The 24475-nt window shown below is 35.4% G+C and overlaps 1 protein-coding gene across 9 annotated transcripts in view; it reads left to right on the plus strand.

Annotated features, from left to right (window-relative positions):
* Positions 1 to 24475, plus strand: part of LOC123526568 (segment polarity protein dishevelled homolog DVL-3-like) — a 76505-nt gene that overhangs the window by 18308 nt on the left and 33722 nt on the right. For 7 of the 9 annotated variants that reach the window (XR_008367016.1, XM_053523065.1, XM_045305790.2 and 4 more), the window contains 6 exons: positions 392 to 479; positions 1362 to 1490; positions 2030 to 2250; positions 2587 to 2718; positions 3008 to 3175; positions 10908 to 10925. Coding sequence is in view for 8 of the 9 variants with exons in the window: in XM_053523065.1 (XP_053379040.1) it covers positions 392 to 479; positions 1362 to 1490; positions 2030 to 2250; positions 2587 to 2718; positions 3008 to 3175; positions 10908 to 10925 (756 nt within the window). In the remaining variant the exon portion in view is untranslated. The remainder of the gene's footprint in view (positions 1 to 391; positions 480 to 1361; positions 1491 to 2029; positions 2251 to 2586; positions 2719 to 3007; positions 3176 to 10907; positions 10926 to 24475) is intronic. The other 2 variants (XM_053523066.1, XM_045305801.2) reach the window with 1 other exon arrangement.

Consider the following 24475-nt stretch of genomic DNA (forward strand, 5'->3'; position numbering starts at 1 on the left):
GTAACCAAGATAGATTGGAAATAAATGAATTCAGAAGCTACACACAGCTTTAAATCTTGCATTTTGGTTCAGATTGTTCAATAGTTGATATGTCTATCAAATGCAAATGTAAAACTAGACATTGTATCGAAATAAAAAGAAAAACCCAGCTTTTTATATACTTTCATATTAAAGGGGAGTAATTACAAAATTTTATAAAAATAATAAAATATACATTTCAAATAGGAATCTAACTCTATGTAATCGGTCTTTTTGTTCCTTAAATAATTCTCTACCAGAATATACAAAAAGTAAAAAATGTCATTAAATGTTGTTTAAATGTGATTGACCACCTTTAATAGATGGGTAAATATAATACAGGGGAAAACATGTTGGTACTTCTCCATTTCAGACACAGTGAATTTTCTTGGAATCAGTATTGTAGGTCAAAGTAACAAAGGTGGTGATGGAGGGATCTATGTAGGATCCATTATGAAAGGGTAAGTTCTGCAGTTAGTACCGTTAACATCTCCATTCCGTAATTAATGAATAAAGGGGTCACTCTTGTGGAGGTTGCCCGACTGGCTCAGTACCTGGAGCACAGGACTTGGAAGATTGTTTTCTTTTCTGTGCTTTGATGACACATGAGTTGTTTAGATGTGCTTGAAGCTTAGCTATCAAGCTAAAAATAAGTTGTAAAACAAAAATGTTTTTGATTTAGATTATGTGTTGAAATCGTAAATGAAATGCATATTAAGTAGTAGCTATATATGAAAATGAAGTGTCTATTATGAAAGAACAATAACCAGATTTCATTTTAATGCTTTATGTTGACCTCAGCATAGCAAGGTGGTAGAATGGCTGCCTCTTATATTGGGAGGTTGGGGTTATTCATGATCGTGTCATGCCAAGGACTATAAAAATGGCACTCGAATTGTGTTTTGGCTTTGTATAAGTATATCTCGAGGACTACTTTGTCCTTGTCGGTATATGACTTGAGTGGAGTATCATTTATGTCTCTATGGCATGACATTACACTGACACAGTACTATAAAATTTGGCATTATTATTACTGCTACAGGTAAAAATGGTCCATATATGACTGAAAAATTGTTTAAATAATGCATAAAATGGAAGATTTTCAATATCACTCTGGTGTGTAAACATTGACTTTAGACAGTAAAAACCAAGATAGGGAGAAATGACTGAAAGATGTATTTGTCATTATATTGTCAAAAGTTTTTTGAAAGTAAATCATGAGCCCTTTGATCCTGTGGATGAAGTTCTTGGCAACAGACAGAAAACAGTGCACATGCTTCATTTAAATGCTTCTTGAAGTAGCTGTTGTGGATAGAAAATCAGTGAATTCATTCTGATTTCAGTGGTGCTGTGGCCCAAGATGGTAGAGTAGAACCGGGTGATATGATACTTGAAGTTAATGGTGTTAGTTTTGAAAACATGAGCAATGACGATGCTGTACGGACACTCAGAGAAGCTGTACAAAAACCAGGGTGGGTAACCCATCTAGAGTTACCTTTCTTTCATATTCAAATATATTGGTAGTCTCAGTTTCGTTATAACTTTTGATGTAGAAATATAAAATCCTGCAGACCAAAATGCTCTATTTTGTTTCTGCAGGAATGGATCTTGACTCTAAGATTTTGATGATATTGCACTTGTGCAATTGTGAAAAAGCACTAATTTACATTTGTGTATTATTATTACTAGCTCATTTGTAAATTGAATGTGATTAAAGTATTTTATGATTGTGGAACACTAATTGCTGTGGGTTTATATACCTGTACTGAAATGGCCGAAAACGTTTTTTTATTAATGTAGATTTTACCTACACAGTTTCTACAGGAAGAATTTAGTGTTTAAGAAGTACTTAAAATCAATAAATAAAATTTCAAAAAAAGATAATTTGATACTATTAAAATGGATAGTCATATGTTTGTTTGGCAGCTTTGATATTATTAAAAATATGTGCATGTATTATATACAGTATGCATTCCTTTTTTCATGCCAGTATATAATTTTGTCATTGCAGGCCCATAACTTTAGTAGTTGCCAAATGTTGGGACCCAAATCCAAAAGGTTATTTTACTGTGCCACGCCAGGAACCAGTACGACCTATCGATCCATCAGCATGGGTTGCTCATACAACTGCATTAAAACAAGAGTACCTGAGTCGCGGTGTCCCTAGTCCCTCGTTAAGTAACATGACATCAACAAGCTCGTCAATATCCAGTTCTATACCAGAGTCAGAACGTAAGTTATAAAAGTGGAAAGGGTGGGGGCCTCGGATTTATTTATTCCTTAACAGCAAAGACTGATGTCATTGATGTAGAAATTCACTTTTGTTATTATTATGTATATGTACAACCAATTATTGTTTGTTAAAGTTATTGCGTTAAATGTCACCTTGGGGTATAGATATAGATATTTTAATAATAAAAATCTGAGACACGTACAATGACAGTTGTTTGATATTATGTCCATGTGGCAGGATAATCATTGTCAGAAAAACTGGAGATTTTCACAGTGTTTACCTCCCTTGAACTGACAAAATTTTGATGTCCATAAATTTGCATGTTTATCTTTCAGGTTTTGATGATTTAAATCTTACCATCAATACTGATATGGCGACTGTAGTCAAGGCGATGGCATCACCTGATTCTGGGTTAGAGATTAGAGATCGCATGTGGCTCAAAATTACTATACCAAATGCATTCATAGGTAAATGTACACTAAAAATTATTTGATGGATTGGAATACATGTTCATAAATAGGTATAATAGATACAAATTTCATATTTAAAAACATGAACAAATATTTATGAATGTAGCTCTATATGCAAACTTAATTTACATATTTAGTCAAGTTAAATACATTTAATGAGGGTTTTATACATTTGAAGTAAATATCTCCAATGGCTGTCTTTCACTAAAAAAATTTATCTTTAGATATTGATATGATAGTATTTTACCTTACTTAATTGGACATTGTCACGATGTGTTTATTTCAGGATCTGACTTAGTGGAATGGTTGTTTACACATGTGGAAGGTTTTGCTGATAGGAGAGATGCAAGAAAATATGCGTGTAATTTATTAAAAGCCGGTTTTATTCGACACACTGTGAATAAAATTACTTTTTCTGAACAGTGCTATTATGTGTTTGGAGATCTAAGTGGAGGTAGGTACAGGTTTGACTCTTGTATAAGGTTTATTTGTTTATGCTTATTGTACTGTCGAATATCTGGGTTGGGGAGGTGGTATCTGGTAGATTTACTGGCAGGTCTGTCAAGGTACCTTGTTTTTTTTATGTCAAGGACAGAGAACTCTAGAATGGAGGAAGCAAAATCAGATGCTTCCCTTTGAAAATAAGATATCTTGCTGGCTTGTGGTATTTTATTGTGGGTAATTACAATTTGTACATCCTCGTTTAACACTTACCCTGCTATATTTCTAAAATGGACTGTCCATAACAGGGCTTCGGAAATTTGCCGGTTTGTCGGTGTTGGACCGATTTTTGACTTTTCAGACTGATTCGTGAAGTGAAAAAACGAAAATAATCGGTCCCGTAAAAATGGAGAAAAGTATAAATTTCGGTCTGATATCTCAATACACGATCACCTGCCAAGCAGGAAATTGTTGGTCGCACCCTCAGATAATCAATAAACGTGTCAATCGGTCTGATTGTTACTTTGATAATCGGTCCGTAATTAGACCGTGACGCAATCAGCGCTCGCGCGGCACATCCTTTAATGTTAACAGACAGCCGACTGCCATGTATTAAACATTTTTGACTGGTTTCTGACTGGATCCAAATCATTTCGACGAGGATCCACTTCTTTTATTTAGAATCTGCCGGATGGTTTATTTAAAAAGGTTATGTTTGATCACGGGTAAAAAACAAATGGTCACTGCATTTAATCATGTACATTATAGGTCTTTGATTTGAAAAGACATCACACGGAAAACCGATAAAAATATTTTTTATAATTACTTGATTTGAAAAAATTACATGATTCATTTGTTGGGGCTCCAGTTGAAACAAGTGCAGAAAATCGTCTTTGAAACCCGACTGTACAAAAAAGAAAAAGAAAAAAATGGACCAGCAAACATGAATGATAAAGAAAACCGAAGTGGCGCTGTTTATCAAATTGGTCTTTTAAAAAATGTTTCAGAATGAAATTTTGTTTACATCAGAAGAGAACATATAACTTTATATCATGTAGTTCAAGTTATTGAAGTACAACCTAAGTGAAATGAAATGTGCGTGGCCAACCCGCGTGACCTTTTGGTACTATATATGCGGGGAAATTCGATCTCAGCTTTCACATAACATACACATTCTGTCCGCGGCAGAGTATTCTTAAAATACTGAGGCTGTTTAGCAGAGAATATATGTCGTGAAATTCACTTTGACGCATTGTATTTTATAGAATTCCGTCAAAGAATGAGGAAACATCACAAAGTATCTGCCGTGTATACGGTACCGAAATCACGTGCGTTGGCTTTTAGACTAGTTACGTACACGGTGTCAATGCCGGCAATTTTATCCCTGCAGGAAAAACATCGAAATTTAAACAAAGTAACGATCACACATAACACTGAAACACTGTCTTTATTGTATGGTAACTCGCGGTGACCGGTAACTTAGTTTTAATGCATGACATGCTTATTTCTTTACTCTATCACGTTTTACAAAATATGTAATATTGGGAATGCGGTGGGTGGGGTAGCGCTGATGTCACGATTTTCGTTTCGGACTGATTGAGTTATCAAAATTTCTGGAGCCCTGGTCCATAATTCAATTTGGGCAGTACCACTTATTCAAAGGGGAGTCCACTGAAAACTTACTGACTGAATAGCAAACTGTGCAGACCATGATCTTGATCTGCACTGGTCTCAAAGGCAAAATGACTTACCGCCAGCAGGCTAAGGGTTAAATCAGTTAAAGGTTTTCATTGGGCATGATCTTTACAATTTGAAGGACATTTTAAGGAAGTTTTGCAATTTTTCTGGGGGGGGAAAAAACAATTAATTTTTTTGACAGAAGTATGACAGTTTTCTATAAGGTTGTTAACAAAATAGAACCTTAATTAACCTGTTGACCTAATTGTTATGATTGACAAACGTTGTTAATGTCTGTCTCAGGTAATGATAAAATGGACGTGTATAGGTCAGGAGGTTAATTGATGGATATAATGTGTTACTGTATAAAAAGATAGCTTGAAAGACTATTGTATTTCTAAAATATATCAAATAATTAAACAGGTGTCATGTGTTATGAATAGGTGTAGAAATATACATTCTCATCTGTCAGTAAAGTGATACGTTTGTCAGGACTTGTCCAAATTTAAGGGTTGTCAAATGTAGTTTGGTAAGCTGTCATAAAGTTCTTACAGAATGAGTTGCCTGGTGCTGATATATTCTTAATATAACCAGAAATGGCTTTTCTTTTATCCATTGCACATATCTGCGTATTAACACCCAGGTTTCACTTGACCTAGACTGTGAGACAATGTATCACTTCCAAGGTCAGAAGGGGTCAAAAGATCATGAGAAAAGCATGACTTGGTTACTTTGTCATCTCAGTTTGCAAGAAAACTGATAAAACTTTTTTTTAAATGCTTTTTAGTCCTGTTACATTTTAATTCGAACAACAACACTTAAAGCAATTAAAATATTTTGCACTGTATGTTATTTTGAAATTTTGCCTAAGAAATAGATTGATTCAGTGGTTCCCTTCACCAAATAGTATTCCACGTGTAGAAGTTGTGGAGAAATTGCAGCCTCTCAATGCACATATATTCATTGGGCAACTGGATGTTATTTCTTTCAAGAAAAAAAAGAAGTTTTTTCCTAGTCTATGGTTGTTTAACCTTACAAGCATAAGAACAAATTTTATAAACCTACATGGAATAGTGACTTATAGAAATATAAAACAATTTTATTATGTTGTCAGATTGAAATATAAAATCTGAATTACCTCCCTTCTATCTGCAGATAAATTATTTCTATCACTTCATGCAGTTAAATTTAAAACTGCCCTGTTAGTTCATATGGTTCAGATATTCCTGTACCTATTAAGTTTAAAGTTTAGGCAGCAATTTTTATTGAAGTTTGCATTGCCGTGTAATTATATAATTCTGTAAAAGACAATACACATGTATTTCTAAGCACCTGGTTTTATGTTAGTCACCTTTCTGTTGCTACAATAGTTATCATAAACTTTGATAATGTGACAGCTGAGCTCAATACAATCGACACTGTTTATTTTCCAATACAGGTAAATCCAATATTTGCTTTACAATACATCTATGACGGATTATCTTTGAACACCCCTGGACTAATTGAACTCAACTGCCACATTATCAAAGTTTATTAGTATATGAAAAGTACAAACTGTTGCTTTAATGTGATTGGCCATATAGAAATAGGCGTTTTATCAAATTAATCAGTTTCAGTTTCCGTTTCATACTGTGTCTGAAAAGAATAAAAGAAAGTGAAAGAGCTGTATTGCTAAGGTGATATTTACACTTAATCTCAAACAAATAGGAGGATATAACCTTAATTGAGCAATTAAACTGCAATTTAACAAAATGTCATTTCCTTTTCATGTGAGTAGTTTTGTTTGTTATTTGTACATAATGATACACAAATGTTGTGTCACATGGCTTTAAATGCCACTGTTTATTGATAAGAAACAGTTGTCATTTTTTTTTTCTTTCTGAGGGTTTACTATGTCTGTGACTTTTAATAGGGGAGGATATGACTTGTTTGAATGACGTTTTGAAAGTTTGTTTTGCGAAAACATCCATTTTGATGAATAATAAGTTTTAAGAAAAGAAAAAATCAACAAAGTTTAAGAGAATATGACTGAGCCGCACCATGAGAAAACCAACATAGTGGGTTTGCGACCAGCATGGACCCAGACCAGCCTGCGCATCTGCGCAGACTGGTCAGGATCCATGCTGTTCGATTTCAAAGTCTGTTGCCGTTAGAGAAACCGTTAGCGAACAGCATGGATCCTGACCAAACTGCACCACTATGTTGGTTTTCTCATGGCACGGCACATGTTATGTCAGCAAGAAGTTAAAGATGCTTAATCAGATTTTGATAAAGTTATAAATTTGCCATTTCTGTCCGTTCAGATTTGTGTGCATGTCTCAAGAAGTATTTAACCTAGAATTATGAAACATCATATGATTTTTTATCAGTGTGTGAAGTTCTGCACCTGGGGTTTGTTTGGAAGTTCACATAGCAAGGCTAGAGTTACTTCCCTTGACTTAGGAAGTTCACATAGCAAGGCTAGAGTTAATTCTCTTGACTTAGACAGCCATGTGCACAAGGGGCCTAAACGTTTATGTCGCTCGTACCTCAAAAAGTTTTTGCCCTGGAGTCATGAAACTTTGTAGGCATGTCATTGAGCATGTGAAGTTGTGCACATGGGGTTTTATTATGCCCCCCTTCGAAGAAAGAGGGGTATATTGTTTTGCAGATGTCGGTCGGTATGTCGGTCGGTCGGTCGGAATGTAAACCAATCCGTTTTCAGATGATAACTCAAGAACGCTTGGGCCTAGGATCATGAAAGTTGATAGGGAGGTTGGTCATCACCAGCAGATGACCCCTATTGATTTTGAGATCTGTATATCAAAGGTCAAGGTCACAGTGACCCCGATTAGTAAAACGGTTTCTGGATGATAACTCAAGAACGCTTGGGCCTAGGATCATGAAAGTTGATAGGGAGGTTGTTCATCACCAGCAGATGACCCCTACTGATTTTGAGGTCAGAATGTCAAAGGTCAAGGTCACAGTGACCCTGAACAGTTGAATGGTTTCCGGATGATAACTCAAGAATGCTTAGGCCTAGGGCCATGAAAGTTGATAAGGAGGTTGGGCATGACCAGCAGATGACCCCTAATGATTTTGAGGTCAGTATTTAAAAGTCAAGGTCACAGTGACCAGGAACAGTAAAATGGTTTCCGGGCAATAACTCAAGAACGCTTGGGCCTAGTGTCAGGAAAATTGATAGTGAGGTTGGTGATGACCAGCAGATGACCTGTATTGATTTTGAAGTCATTAGGTCAAAGGTCAAGGTCACATTGGCCAGGAACAGTTTCTGATCTTGTCCAAAACCACAGGGCCTAGGGCTTTGATATTTGGTATGTAGCAAAATCTAGTGTTCCTCTATCAAGACTGTTCAGATTATTTCCCTGGGGTCAAATATGGCCCCACCCCAGGGGTCACATGGTTTATATAGACTTATATAGGAAAAAACTTTGAAAAGCCTCTTGTCCAAAACCACAGGTCCAAGAGCTTTGATATTTGATATATGACATCATCTAGTGGTCCTCTACTAAGATTGTCCAAATTATTCCCCTAGGGTCAAATATGGCCCTGCCCTCGGGGTCACATGGTTTACATAGACTTATATAGGGAAAAACTTTGAAAATCTTCTTGTCCAAACCACAAAGACTAGGGCTTTGATATTTGTAATATGTAGCATCATCTAGTGGTTTTCTACCAAGTTTGTTCAAATTATCCCTCTAGGGTCAAATAAGGCCTCACTCCGGGGGTCACATGGTTAATATAGACTTATATAGGGAAAAACTTAGAATCTTCATGTCCGTAACCTATATCATTCAAATTTGGACCACATGTATTGTTTTGAGTGGCAAGATGAACCTTGACATGAGTTGACCTTGATCTTGACGTAGTGACCTACTTTCACATTTCTGTAGCTACAGCCTTCAGATTTGGACCACATGCATAGGTTTGTGTACCTAAACAAACTTTGACCTTGTTATTGACCTAGTGACCTACTTTCACATTTTTGAAGGTACAGGCTTCAGATTTGGACCACATGCATAGTTTTGTGTTCCGAAATAAAATTTGACCTTGATTTTGACCTAGTGACCTACTTTCACATTTCTCAAGCTACAGCCTTCAAATTTGGACCACATGCATAGTTTTATGTACCGAAATGAACTTTGACCTTGAAATTGATCTAGTGACCTACTTTAACATTTCTGAAGCCACAGCAATTCATTTGGACCACATGCACAGTGTTTTGTACTGAATGAATTTGACCATGATTTTGACCTTGAGCTAGTCTTGAAATTTGAAACATTCAAAAATGGCTCAGTGGTGGGCACCAAGATCACTCTGTGATCTCTTGTTAGGTTAATAGGTTAAAGGTCAAGGTCAGATTGAACCAGAATGGTAGAACATTTGTTTACAGTGAGCATACAATTTCTGTTCATTGTGCAATTACTGAATGCATCAAGGCGGGCATTTCGTGTTCGACGACCTCTTGTTTGAACTTTTTTCCCCCAACCCCTCACAAGAAGAAAGAATATTGGCACATACACCTGTATATATTGGCTTTCTCTCCCAAGGTAATATATTCCATTGTCAGCAATTAACATACAACTGAATATGGCAGTAAATGGGGTTACCAGTGTCCTATGGACTCGCATCTAGTTTTCATAAAGATCTGCATTGACTGATGAGAGAATTGGAGCAAAACTTCATATAACAATTCAAAGTCTTGACCAGCGTTCTTGATCGAGCGAATTTAGATCTTTTCCATTACAGCCATGTTATGTCCACCAGACTTTGTGCAATCTTTACATGCGCCGCTACCCTTATATCCAAAGTAGGAGAATCATTTTATAACATAGCCAAGTCTTTAAGTAGGAAAGCTGATTGCTTAGACTTAGTGAAAAATAAAAGGCTTCAGGTATCTGAGTAAATTGAATTTGGGATGGTTATCCTTATTAAGTAGGGATAGTAGCAGACAAAATACTTGACTTCAAATGGTAATGTTGTTAGAAGTAAATCTTTATTTCAAGTGAAGACACATGAAATGTAGAAAAGAGTTCACCTGTTCAGTGTATTGATGTCAGACCAGGTTACATTAATATTGAAGATGCTTTTAACTTTGACATTTGAGTAAAAATATTAAAATAATGACCTCATCTGATCCTTAGTTTGTAACTGATAGTTATGCTAATATATGATCAGGAATAAAACTTGTGATCTGTCATACAACACCAGACATGTTCGCATATTAATGACAAAAAGTTTTTTAAAGTAGAGGCAAATTAAAAGGTCGCAAGAGTACTTCTACTGTCATTAGTAATTGTCTTTGGTCCCATGTTTGTAACAGAATTTTGAATAGCCTGCAGACTTTGCTCAGTAGGGAGAATGCATATCTACGTATCGCCGACTTGTGAGTTTGATCCCCGGGCAGGGGGTATGTTCTCCATGACGATTTGATAAAAGACATTGTGTCTGAAATCATTCATCCTCCTCCTCTGATTTGTGTGGGGAAGTTGGCAGTTACTTGCGGAGAACAGGTTTGCACTGGTACAGAATCCAGGAACACTGGTTAAGTTAACTACCTGCCGTTACATAAATGAAATACTGTTGAAAAACAATGTTAAACCCAAAACAATCTAACAGACAAAAGGATTGTGATTATATTATCTGGAATAAAGGCATATCTAATTTGTGACATTATTCATTTCCATATATATGATATCATTTGTTACATGTTTCATTACCATATTATCTCATTTGTGACATGATTCATAACCATGTTATCTGTATTTGTTACAGGATCATTGCCATGTTATATCAATATCTCATTTATGGCATCATATATCTGATTTGTGACATTATTCATTGCCATATATATGATATCATTTGTGACATGTTTCGTTACCATATTATCTCATTTGTGACATGATTCATAACCATGTTATCTCTATTTGTTACAGGATCATTGCCATGTTATATCAAAATCTCATTTGTGACATTATTCATTGCCATATAATATGATATCATTATTTCATTTATGACATGTTTCATAACCATGCTATCTCATTATCTCACTTTGTGACATGTTTCAGGCGGAATGGTGTATCCAGGTAAGACAATCATTGTTTCATTTAATTACACCTTTATAATCAAATATAGGCACCTTTTTACTAAAATGCGGTACCACTCCAGAAATCCTCTCATATTGCAATTCATAACTTAGGATGTACAGTACTTGAAGGAATGTTCAGAATTTAAAACTTTGCCCATTTGAAGTTTGAAGTTTTCTGTCAGTTTATTACTTGAGAGATAGAATGTAAAGGGTGTAAGGAAAGTTTGTTCCAGTTAGAAAAGTAACTTCGCATAGCAAAAATATTGCAATTAAGACATGTGACATTGTACAGTTTTTCAGTCATATTAAATGCTGATATGTTACCCTAATGCTGCTGCAGAAATTATGTTAATTTCAGATTTTCTTAGTGGAGAAAATACAATTTAACTATATATAATATATATAAGTTGAGAAATTTTCAACTTATGAAAATAAACATTCATTTCCTCTTTCATTGATTCCAATGTCAGAGCTTCACTTATTATTTGTACACTACAAACTCAACGACTGTAATGTAATACAAAACAAATACCTTCTAAATATATTGCAAAATATGTATGCCATTAAGTCTGGAAGTTGCGTACTCTCGTAGAATTTAGTCGAAAATAACATTTTCTAAAACAAATAAATGGATAAAGGCAAGTTTTCACCAATTGTCATATATTCAGTAGTTAAACCCAAAATATGATCATATGAATAGTACGGACCTTTCTTAATGTCTTTTACTTCGCAGTAAAATAATATAGCCATTTGCTTAACTGGAACAAACTTTCTTTACACCCTTACATATATATACAGTGTGAATTCAAATACACTTTTCTTGCTAAAATACCTTTCTTCATTGGATATACATTTTTTTTGTGATAAAATAAACTTGTTATGAATAAGGAATTTTTGGAGTGAACTGTATACAGTTATTTTAATATTGTATCATATAATCAAATGTGTTTCAAGATACTTCAGCACTAGCATGTTAACTTGTAACATTGTCAGGATAGCCACCCTGTCTGTCTGAGGATTTCATTATGAATTATGAATAAAATAGCTTTATATTTAAAGAAAAAGGGACTTTTGTACATGACAAATTTGTAGCTAGTTTAACCTATGTAACATGTTAGTGCAGGGTATCTGTCAGTAGGCTAGGCATTGTTACAGCAACAGAGTATAAATCTTGTAGTGGGTTGAAGCTATAATTTTGTTCATTCCCACTGCTAAATTCCAGTAATGAACGTGTCTATCTTTTAATTTGGACAGTACCTTCAACTGTTAAAAGGATTGCTTACCAAAAAGATACTGACTGAATGGCGAACAGTGCAGTTCATGAACAAATTGCACGGATGTGCAGGCTGATCATGATCTACACTGGTCGCAAAGGCAGAATCAGACATGTCTAGCATGATAAGGGTTAAAATATTGTTCATTGGCAAAACTTTGAAGTGAGCAAAGAAAAGTATGTGAAAAACTGGGTAAAGCCAGATTAGGGCTAAATTGACTATTTGATTCGTTTATAGTCTCGTTCACATAAAACTGAGAAGTTTGATGGTTTTACCCAGGGTCGTGCCTATACCTGGCAGCAACTTTAAGCTCAAAATTGGAGATAGATCCACATTGTTGGACTAAGAAAAAGTAGAATCTTGAAAATTTCAAATCTGATTTTGAGAACCAGCTTTGTTTAGAACCCAAAATTTTGATACTCATGATTTTACCCTGTGCTGTCTTTTGATGTACTCATATCACACATTTTGTTCCATTTCACACACACCCCTCGCTAGTGCCTGCAAATTAGTACCTTCCTAGTCAATAACCAACTCAATAAACTGAGAAAGTTTTCAAATTAAAACACACTGTTACCTCTGACTAACCCTTGCGGTACTTTTTAAGAGTCAAAGGTTCTTTTTAACCAATAGTAACACATCTGTTTTATAGGATGTCACAAATCAAAGTTTTTTTTTCTGATAATCTAATGTGACATGTATGTTTTTTATAGAACACATTAAAATATATTTATTAAAATCTACACAATTGGCTTAGATGTTTAAACTCACACAAACAAAGTTTAGGTGAAGGATATACTGGAGCCACAATGTTGGCCTATTCATCTGTGATAACTCTTGAAAAGATTGGTGGAATTAGTTCATTTTATGGCTTAGCAATAAGAAGCATATGGAGAGCTACCCACAGATTGGTAAAGATTTTTTGTGCTTTTTCGTTTATCTCTGTTATTGTACCCCCCCACTGACAACAAAGTTGTAAGGGTGGGTATACTGGTTTCAGGTTGTCTGTCTGTCCGTTGACACAATCTTGTGCGCACCATCTCTCCTCATCCCCTTGACACAGTTTAATGAAATTTCACACAAGTGATCAGTAACAACAGTAGTTGTGCATGGCGCATGTTAGGTTCTTTCAGCAAAAAAAATTGCAGAGTTACGGGACTTTGTTTTTTGTTACTAAACCATATACATAGACACAATCTTGTGCGCACCATCTCTTCTTATCCCCTTGACACAATTTAATGAAACTTCACACAAGTGATCAGTAACAACAGTAGTTGTGCATGGGGCATGTTAGGTTCTTTTGCCAACAAAAATTGCAGAGTTATGGGACTTTGTTTCTTGTTAACATACTATGTACATACAGTCTGCATATGCAATCTTGTGCGTGCCTAATCTTCCGAACCCTTGCACACAATTTAATGAAACTTCACTCAAGGGATCAGTACCAACCCTAGTTGTGCATGGTGCATGTTACTTCCTTTTAGATAAATATTCTGCATAGTTATGGGACTTTGTTTTTTGTTACTATACAGACCACATAATTATGCAATCTTGTGAGCGTCAAATTGCAATGTACTGTGTCAGTGCATGCGGGGGGTACATTCATCACCTTTAGTGATAGCTCTAGTTGATTAATGAATTTGCTTCAGACATAAAATAATTGTTCCTTCATATGACACAAGGGTCATATCTTTTGCACCAATTTTTCTGGAAGTATGCCCCTATTTACAAAGAATTTTGGGTCATTGTTACGTTGCTTTCTTCACTCTAAAATCCCTTTAATAACTACATAACTTTGATCATGAAATGAGCCGTGTCATGAGAAAACCAACATAGTGGGTTTGCGACCAGCATGGATCCAGACCAGCCTGCGCATCCGCGCAGTCTGGTCAGGCTCCATGCTGTTCGCTTTTAAAGCCTATTGGAATTGGAGAAACTGTTAGCGAACAGCATGGATCCTGGCCAGACTGCGCGGATGCGCAGGCTGGTCTGGATCCATGCTGGTCGCATACCCACTATGTTGGTTTTCCCGTGGCACGGCTCAAATACAAGTTGCAAGTTACTAGTACATTTGTATAAAGTTGACGTCAGAATGCACCAGAGACTGAAATTATGCTATTAAAACAAAACATTTACATAATTAACTGTATAATAACTGAAATAAAACACTAGGCTCTTTCACAAACTCTCGTTTTAGTTCCTTCACCTTCAAGTTAAACTACTTAAATTGCACCTTCTTGTGGCCATTTCTTTCTTATGGTTGCCATACTTCTGTGAAAAGACTGTATTGTGGGCGTCTTATTCATCACTCCTGTGACAGTTCTAGTTGCGATTGTTTTATTACTTTAATTAAATATGGGTGCAATGGCACATGCAGGGTGATATTTTGTAAAGATGTGAACTTTTTGATTGAATAGTTTGATAGGTTTATAGTCTTTTAAACTTGATGGATTATGACAAGGTTATCATCACTGCACAAAGTCATTTAATCAACTTGTTCATCAATTTTCATCAATACTTAGTACAGGAACAGTATATTCATTGTTCTTTTTTCTTGCACTATTTTTGCTTATGAGTTCAGCTATTTCCTTCTTTCGTAATGAAAGCAGAGCTTTTTTCTCTCGGTTACTTGAAAAATAAGTGGAGCTATCCTACTCACTATGGCGTTGGCGTCACACCTTGGTTAAGTTTTTCGTACCAGTCCACTTTCTGACAAAACCTTTTGAGATAAAGCTTTGAAACTTTCAACACTTGTGTACCATCGCCATGTCCAGTTTTAGGCAAGAGTACATAATTTCATCAAGGATTTTGGCTGTATTATGGCCCCTTTTAACTTACAGGTCTTGACCAGTTCATATTTTGTGTAAGCTGTTGACATTATGGCTTTAAAACTTTAATCACTTGTTCTTTATACAGTCTCTATCTGTAGGCAAGAGTACATAACTCTGTCACCTATTTTGGCTGAATTATGGCCGTTTTTGGACTTGGAAATTAGTTCTTTTTTTTTTTCATACAAGTCAACATTTTGTCAAAAGTATTTGACTTGTGGCTCTGAAACTTTGAACACTTGTTTATTATAATGATCTACATCTGTAGGCAAGAGAACATAACTCTGTCAACTATTTTATCTGAATTACGGCCCTGTTAGAACTTGGAAATCAGTTAAATTTTTCATACCAATCCATATTTTACCTAACCTGTTTGTCATATGGCTTTGAAACTTTGACCACTTGTTTACCATCATAGTATACATATGTAGGCAAGACTACATAACTAAGACAAGGACTTTTAAGCTCAGTTATGGCCCTTTTTTGACATAGAAATTAGTTCAGTTTCGCATACCATTCCATATTTTGTCTAAACTGTTTGATATATGGGTTTGAAACTTCGAACACTTGCCTACCATCATGGTCACACATTGCCATATAGTGCAAGACTTGTCCAAATACTGGTATATTATTTGTCTTATCTATTTTTAGCTTGGCTATTCAAAGAATAGTCTAGCTGTTCTATTGAAACTGATGTCTGCATCAGCGTCAGTAACACCTTGGTTAAAGTTTTGCATGCAAGTACATATCATTCAAAGGCATATAGCTTTGAAACTTAATTACTTCTTTTTTCTAGGTAAATTACCAACATTACTGGGTCAAGTCCATAACTCTGACATGTATTTTGGCCAAATTATGCCCCCTTTTGGACCTTTGGAAAATCCTGGTTAAAGTTTTACATGCATATTACTATCTCCAAAACAAATGAGATATTGAATTGAAATTAACATGTGTCTTTGAGCTTATAAAACTAGGTGATAGCATCAAGTCCTTTAACTCTGGCATTTTGGCCAAATTATGTCCCCTTATGAACTTAAAATTCTGGTTAAAGTTTTGCATGCAAGTTACTATCTCCAAAACTAATGCAGATACTGGTTTTAAACTCTATAGATATTTTAACATTTTGGGTAATATTCCTGCATCTGGGACAACAATTTGAATAGTCGAGCATTGGCTTTCTTACAGACACCTCTAACTAACTTGTTCTTTTTTTTTCGTCTGAAAATCTCTGGTAATATTTTGACCCCATACTTCAGTCAATTTTTCGAATAGTCGAGTGCGCTGTCAACAGACAGCTTGTTTTTCTTGCCTCTTAATATGAGCCGTGCCATGAGAAAATCAACATAGTGGGTTTGCGACCAGCATGGATCCAGACCAGCCTGCGCATCCGCGCAGTCTGGCCAGGATCCATGCTGTTCGCTTTTAAAGTCTATTGGAATTGGAGAAACTGTTAGCGAACAGCATGAATCCTGACCAGACTGCGCGGATGCGCAGGCTGGTCTGGATCCATGCTGGTCGCAAAGCCACTATGTTGGTTTTCTCATGGCGCGGCTCATATTGGTTCTAAGACCATTTGTGAAGGTGACAAACCAAGTTTAGATGCAAATTTTAGTCATAAATTTTCCAAACTGAGGCTAGTAAATAAATAGAGCGTGATTACGTATTGCATAGTAGCAAAACATTTTAAACAACTTACAGAAAGAGAAACTTTAACCAGAATTTTAATTTCATAAGGGGACATAATTTGGCCAAAATGCCAGAGTTAAAGGACTTGATGCTATCACCTAGTTTTATAACCTCAAAGACACATGTTAATTTCAATGCAATATCTCATTTGTTTTGGAGATAGTAATATGCATGTAAAACTTTAACCAGGATTTTCCAAAAGGTCCAAAAGGGGGCATAAATTGGCCAAAATACATGTCAGAGTTATGGACTTGACCCAGTAAGGTTGGCAATTTACCTAGAAAAAAGGAGTAATTAAGTTTCAAAGCTATATGCCTTTGAATGATATGTACTTGCATGCAAAACTTTAACCAAGGTGTGACTGACGCTGATGCAGACATCAGTTTCAATAGAACAGCTTGACTATTCTTTGAATAGCCAAGCTAAAAATAGATAAGACAAATAATATACCAGTATTTGGATAAGTCTTGCACTATATGGCAATGTGTGACCATGATGGTAGGCAAGTGTTCGAAGTTTCAAACCCATATATCAAACAGTTTAGACAAAATATGGAATGGTATGCGAAACTGAACTAATTTCTATGTCAAACAAGAGCTGTCGGATGACAGCGCGCTCGACTATTCGAAGAATTGATTGAAGAATGGGGTCAAAATATTTCCATAGATTTTCAGACTAAACAAAAAAATGGATTAAACAAAAAATGTTCCTGTATTTGTGGATTTCGATTAGTCTTGCACTAAATGGCAATGTGTGACCATGATGGCAAATATGTTAAGTTATATGTTAGGCAAAACATGGACTTATATGAAAAATTTAACTAATTTCTAAGTCCAAAAAGGGCCATAATTCAGTCAAAATAGTTGACAGAGTTATGTACTCTTGCCTACAGATGGAAATCATGTTGATAAACTAGTGTTAAAAGTTTCAAAGCCACAGTTCAAACAGTTTTGACAAAACGCTGACTTGTAAGAAAAACTGAAACAAATTTCAAAGTCCAAAAAGGGCCATAATTCAGTCAAAATAATTGTCAGAGTTATGTACTCTTGCCTACAGATGGAAATCATAATGATAAACAAGTGTTTAAAGTTTAAAAGCCATATGTCAAATAGTCTTGACAAAACATGGACATTTACAAAACAGAACCAATTTCCAAGTTCAAAAAGGGCCATAATTCAGCCAAAAAAGAAGAGAGTTACGTACTCTTGCCTATTGATAGAGACTATTATACTGAACAAGATATAAAAGTTTCAAAGCCATATGTCAAACACTTTACACAAAATATAAACTGGTACGAAAAACTTAACTGAGATTTCTAAGTCAAAAGGGGCCATAATTCAGTCAAAATGCTTGATGGAGTTATGTACTCTTGCCTACAACTGAACATGGTGATGGTAAACAAGTGTTGAAAGTTTCAAAGCTTTATCTCAAAAGACTTTGTCAAAATGTGGACTGGTACGAAAAACTTAACCAAGATTTCTAAGTCAAAAGGGGCCATAATTCAGTCAAAATGCTTGACAGAGTTATGTACTCTTGCCTATAACTGCTACATTAAAATAAAGTATCAACTTGATTTCTGAACACTCACCAACTGGGTCAGTTACTAACAAGCAGGTGACACGTATGAAAGGTTTACAACTAATAAACAAGAGGACAATGATGGTCCTGAATCGCTCACCTATCCCCACATGACCCAGTGTTGAACTGAGTATGACGTCGTTATTTCTATTATTTGACACAGTGACCTAGTTTCTGAGCACATGTGACCTAGATATCATCAAGATAAAAAATTCTGACCAAATTTCATGAAGATCCATTGAAAAATATGACCTCTAGAGAGGTCACAAGGTTTTTCTATTATCTGACCTAATGACCTAGTTTTTGAAGGCACGTGACCCACTTTTGAACTTGACCTAGATATCATCAAGGTGAACATTCTCACCAATTTTCATGAAGATCTCATGAAAAATATGGCCTCTAGAGAGGTCGCAAGGTTTTTCTATTTTTCGACCTACTGACCTAGTTTTTGACCGCACATGACCCAGTTTCGAACTTGACCTAGATATCATCAAGATGAACATTCTGACCAATTTTCATGAAGATCTCTTGAAAAATATGGCCTCTAGAGAGGTCACAAGGTTTTTCTATTTTTAGATCTACTGACCTAGTTATTGACCGCACATGACCCAGTTTCGAACCTGACCTAGATATATTATCAAGGTGAACATTCTGACTAATTTTCATAAAGATCCCATGAAAAATATGGCCTCTAGAGAGGTCACAAAGTTTTTCTATTTTCAGACCTACTGACCTAGTTTTTGACCGCATGTGACCCAGTTTCAAACTTGACCTAGATATCATCAAGGTGAACATTCAGATCAATTTTCATGAAGATCTCTTGAGAAATATGGCCTCTAGAGAGGTCACAAGGTTTTTCTATTTTTAGACCTAATGACCTTGTTTTTGACCCCACGTGATCCAGTTTCGAACTTGACCTTGAGATCATCAAGGTGAACATTCTGACCAATTTTCATGAAGATCCATTGAGAAATATGGCCTCTAGAGAGGTCACAAGGTTTTTCTATTTTTAGACCTACTGACCTAGTTTTTGACCCCACGTGACCCAGTTTTGAACTTGACCTAGATATCATCAAGGTGAACTTTCTGACCAATTTTCATGAAGATCTCATGAAAAATATGGCCTCTAGAGAGGTCACAAGGTTTTTCTATTTTTCGACCTACTGACCTAGTTTTTGACCACACGTGACCCAGTTTCGAACTTGACCTAGATATCATCAAGATGAACATTCTGACCAACTTTAATAAAGATCCCATGAAAAATGTGAGCTCTAGAGTGGTCACAAGCAAAAGTTTACGCACGGACGGACGGACGGACGCCACGCGATCACAAAAGCTCACCTTGTCACTTTGTGACAGGTGAGCTAAAAAGTCAAATTCATTATCAACTTGCCACCAAAGGTATGTTTATGTTTTGACAAAAGTGCATTTCCTTGTTTAACTGGTGCTTTAACCATTACCCTTCTATATTTCTAAAATGGACTGGTCCATCATTCATTTTGGGCAGTACCACTTATTATTCAAAGAGGTGTTCACTGAAAATTTACTGACTGAAAAAGCGAACATTGGAGAACATCGTGCAGGCTGATCTTGGTCTGCACTGGTCACTAAGGCAAAATCACTTGCTGTCAGCAGACTAAAGCTGAAGCAGGTTTTTCACCAACTTCACAGTCCATCTTCCCTTTTTTTTTCATCTGGGTCTCTGTATCTGAGTGTTTGTCTCTAAAATGTTTTCTGTCTTACCAAGACATTTCAGTACTCCATGTAAATGAAACTCTTCAAAAAGTCTAACCAATATTTTGAAAAGTTTGTACAAGACCTGAAACACTGAAAACAGTATTAATTAACCTTTATCTTGCTGGACAGGATTGATTCTGCCTTTGTGAACAGTGTAGATCATGATCAGCCTGCACATCCATGCAGTCTGATCATGATCTGCACTGCTCACCATTCAGTCAGTATATTTTTGGTTAGCACCCCTTTTAACAGTACATCCAAATTGAAAGATGGACAAATTCATTACAGAAATTTAGCAGGGTAAAAGATAAACTGAAAGAAACTGAAAGTTTCTCTTTCTGTAAGTTGTTTGCATGATCAGACTGCATGGATGTGCAGGCTGGTCATGATCTACACTGTTCACAAAGGCAGAATCAATCCTGTCCAGCAAGATAAAGGTTAATTGATACTGTTTTCAGTGTTTCAGGTCTTGTACAAACTTTTCAAAATATTGGTTAGACTTTTTGAAGAGTTTCATTTACATGGAGTACTGAAATGTCTTGGTATGACAGAAAACATTTTAGAGACAAACACTCAGATACAGAGACCCAGATGAAAAAAAAAAATGGAAGATGGACTGTGAAGTTAGTGAAAAACCTACTTAAGCTTTAGCCTGCTGACAGCAAGTGATTTTGCCTTAGCGACCAGTGCAGACCAAGATAAGCCTGGCCGATCATGTTCTCCAATGTTCACTTTTTCAGTCAGTAAATTTTCAGTGAACACCTCTTTGAATAATAAGTGGTACTGCCCAAAATGAAGGATGAACCAGTCCATTTTAGAAATATAGAAGGGTAATGGTTAAAATACCAGTTAAACAAGGAAATGCACTTTTGTCAAAACATAAACATACCTTTGGTGGCAAGTTGATAATGAATTTGACTTTTTTATTAGGCATAAACCTTTCATTAGTGTCACCTGCTTGTTAGTAACTGACCCAGTTGGTGAGTATTCAGAAGTCAAGTTGATGCTTTATTTTAATAAAGCAAGTTGTAACCTTCAGACAGGGCCTTCATTTTTTGGCCTTTCTTTCATCTGTCAGTATAGGCATAGGTGGAATGAAAAATTAAACATTGAATCTTGAAGTCAAAGCATTTAGCTGTGTATGACCTTAATCTGACAGTTTGCCCAGAGAAGCCACTCCTCCTTCACATCTGATATATGCAGGAACATTTTCAGTTACTTGCAACAAGTCAGAACTGGAATCTGTCTGCGTTACATAGAGGGTATTTGTTAATTCTGGTGTAAGATTGAAATATATTTTTTCACCAAGTAAACACCAGATGCAATATTCCGTGAGGGAAATTATATAATATTGTATTCACAGGGAAAGATATTGCTATCTTGTACACAGAACAAATGTCCTTTTTATTTCATGTATTTTTCAATGGTTTCAGCCAAATTATGCTCATTTAAACTGCACAAATTTACATGCATTGGCTGTTGATGTCACAATTTCTATGTTCAAAAATGTTAAATAGTTCTGTGAGATCTTGCTTTTACATTAGAATATGGTTGAACGGGTGGAGTTTATAGTTGATGTGGGTTTATCTTTATTGAAGTATTTTTTGAAAAGAATATCAGGTTATTTATAATTCCTATTCTTTCACATTAAGTGTACTTCTGTTCCATTAAAAAATAAAAATGCATGAAACAGCAAAATGTCAGTTTTATTTTACTGATATATTCTAGTATTTCACTGATATAATTATTCAAGTATTTCACTAAAAAGCATAAAATATAACATGGAACTTACAGAGCGTTTAGTTAAGAATCAATGTTACTGGCAGTAGGTCAAGGTGTTATTACAAGTAGGTCAAGGTGTATTCTCTAGTAGGTCAATGGGTATTCTCCCAGTAGATCAAGGTGTATTCTCCAGTAGAACAAGGTGTATTCTCCAGTAGGTCAATGTGTATTCCCCATTAGGTCAATGTGTATTCTCCAGTAGGTCAAGGTGCATTTTCCAGTAGGTCCATGTGTATTCCCCAGTAGGTCAAGGTGTATTCTCTCTTTAGGTCAATGTGTATTCCCCAGTAGGTCAGCTTGTATTCTCCAGTGGTCAGGGTCTATTCACCAGTGGTCAAGGTGTATTCTCCCTGTAGGTAAATGTGTATTCCCCAATAGGTCAAGGTGTATTCTCCAGTTGGTCAAGGTGTATTCCCCTGGTAGGTCAATGTGTATTCCCCAGTAGGTAAATGTGTATTCTCCAGTAGGTCAAGGTGTATTCTCCCTGTAGGTCAATGTGTATTCCCCCAGTAGGTCAAGGTGTAATCCTCCAGTAGGTTAAGGTGTATTCTCCCAATTTGTATTCTCAGTAGCTCAGTGTGTATTCTCCCAGTAGGTCAATGTGTATTCTCCAGTAGGTCAATGTGTATTCCCCTAGTAGGTCAAGGTGTATTCCCCAGTAGGTTAATGTGTATTCAGGTAGTAATTCAAGGTGTATTCCCCCAGTAGGTCATGGTGTATTCATGATTGCTTGCAGACGATAGGACAGGGCAGTTTGTATCCAAAAATAGCTTGTACAATTTTAAAAGCTCGAATTATTTTAATACAATTTATTTTTGGATTAACAGAAGCTGTTTTGACAAATATACTTGTGTTTATTAACAAATGTCGTCAAAAGCAATTCCGCATGGATTAAGCTAAAACATTTAAAACAGACATGTTATGCAAAAAAAATCAAGCTATTTCAGTGTTAAACATATCTTGAGGCAGTTACATTTTGAAACAATACAATGACATAATGTCATAACAATAAAATACGAGAATTATCATAAATGTAATGGGCTATTATAATAGTAGCTCGAGCTGCGTGCCTCCTGAGATCCCATCTGGCAAAATCCACGAGAGCTGAATATAAAATCCCAGATCTAGCTACTGTTATAATGACCCTTTTATTATATATATCTACCTTTTTGTTTGTTGTTTTGTTTTCAAACGAAATCTTCAATGTTTATCAATGTTAAAATAGAAATTAGTGAAGTATTTGTGTGTGCTGTTTATAGAACTGTGTCATGTTGTGCATATTGAATGAAAGTAGTCAGGCAACATACAATACAAAAGGTACAATACGTATTTTTTTTCTGCGTGGTTATACTTACTTGTGAAATACAAGCCTTATTTTTGACAGGCTTAATATATAGGTATAATTATAATAAATGTATATAAAGCAACAGTTCAGTAGATATTTAAGTTTTTTTTATTATGATTACAGAGCATTTGCCCAAGATTCTAAGTCTGACTCTTCCATTCCCTGTCCTGATTTTCTAATTGTCATCCCCAACTGACATAGAAGAAAAGATGTTTTCTATTAATTTAAATATGTAGTCGGCCATTTTGTTTTCTTGTTTCTTTCTCTTTCATAATAAACAATGTAAGCAGAACACAATAATAAATAGATAATTACTTGAAAATATTTGTCACAATATATATTGTCTAGTTCTGTACTGTCAGTCTATTGTGTTGTTATAAATAGTTAGGATGGACCATCATAAATGTGAATGCCAGTGTACTGAAAAAAACAGACAAATTAAGTGTGCTATTTTGAAATTTAATGAGAAAAGAGATATATTTTAAAGGTACAATGTGAAGTGTATATGACAATATATTCATCACTGTCATAAACTTTGATGTTAGTTGTCTCGTAAATAATTTATGACGGCTTTGCCCTGAGAAACACTGTCTTGTCAAGATGAATATTCAGCAAAATTACATGTATGTGGTCATTAAGTGTCATAAAGAGAAATAAAAGCTTTCCTGGATGCTGTGCAATTTAGATTAACTTGATTGACCCTGTAAGGATAATTTGAGTTATTTTCTTAGAAAAGACTGGTTTACATAAAAATATATAGAAAGATGTGATTTTCATATGCTAAGATTAAACCTAATGTTGAATTATTGTTTCAATTGAAATAAATTGCCTTTCCGTTTGATAAAATATCCAAGTCAAATTAATGTTTTAAATGCATATAGAGGTTTTAGTTAATAATTAATCAATGCAAGACAAAATCTATAATATTTAAATAAATGAATACTGACATTTGTGTTTGGGTAATGTTATTTAAATTCACATATAAGATTGCCATAAGGTATATAACCCCTTTCGCTTTGAAATATCACAGGAGAGCAATAACGAAAAATGTTAAACATAACAAATCACCATGAAGATGAAGTGTATTTAATCATAATTGTGTGTGTTTAGTTCTATTAAAATTACATATCTTCATGGCAGTTAAGAAATAAGAAAATTAGCATTTGAATTGAACTAATGAAAAGGTACTTTAACCTTTAGCCTGCTAAATTTCTAAAATGGACTGGTCCATCATCCAATTTGGGCAGTACCACTTATGATTTAAAGGGATGTGCAGGCTGGTCTTGGTCTGCACTTGTCGCAAAGGCAGAATCACTTG

Source organism: Mercenaria mercenaria, chromosome 14 (genome assembly GCF_021730395.1).
Source record: "Mercenaria mercenaria strain notata chromosome 14, MADL_Memer_1, whole genome shotgun sequence".
Classification (NCBI taxonomy): Eukaryota; Metazoa; Mollusca; class Bivalvia; order Venerida; family Veneridae; genus Mercenaria; species Mercenaria mercenaria.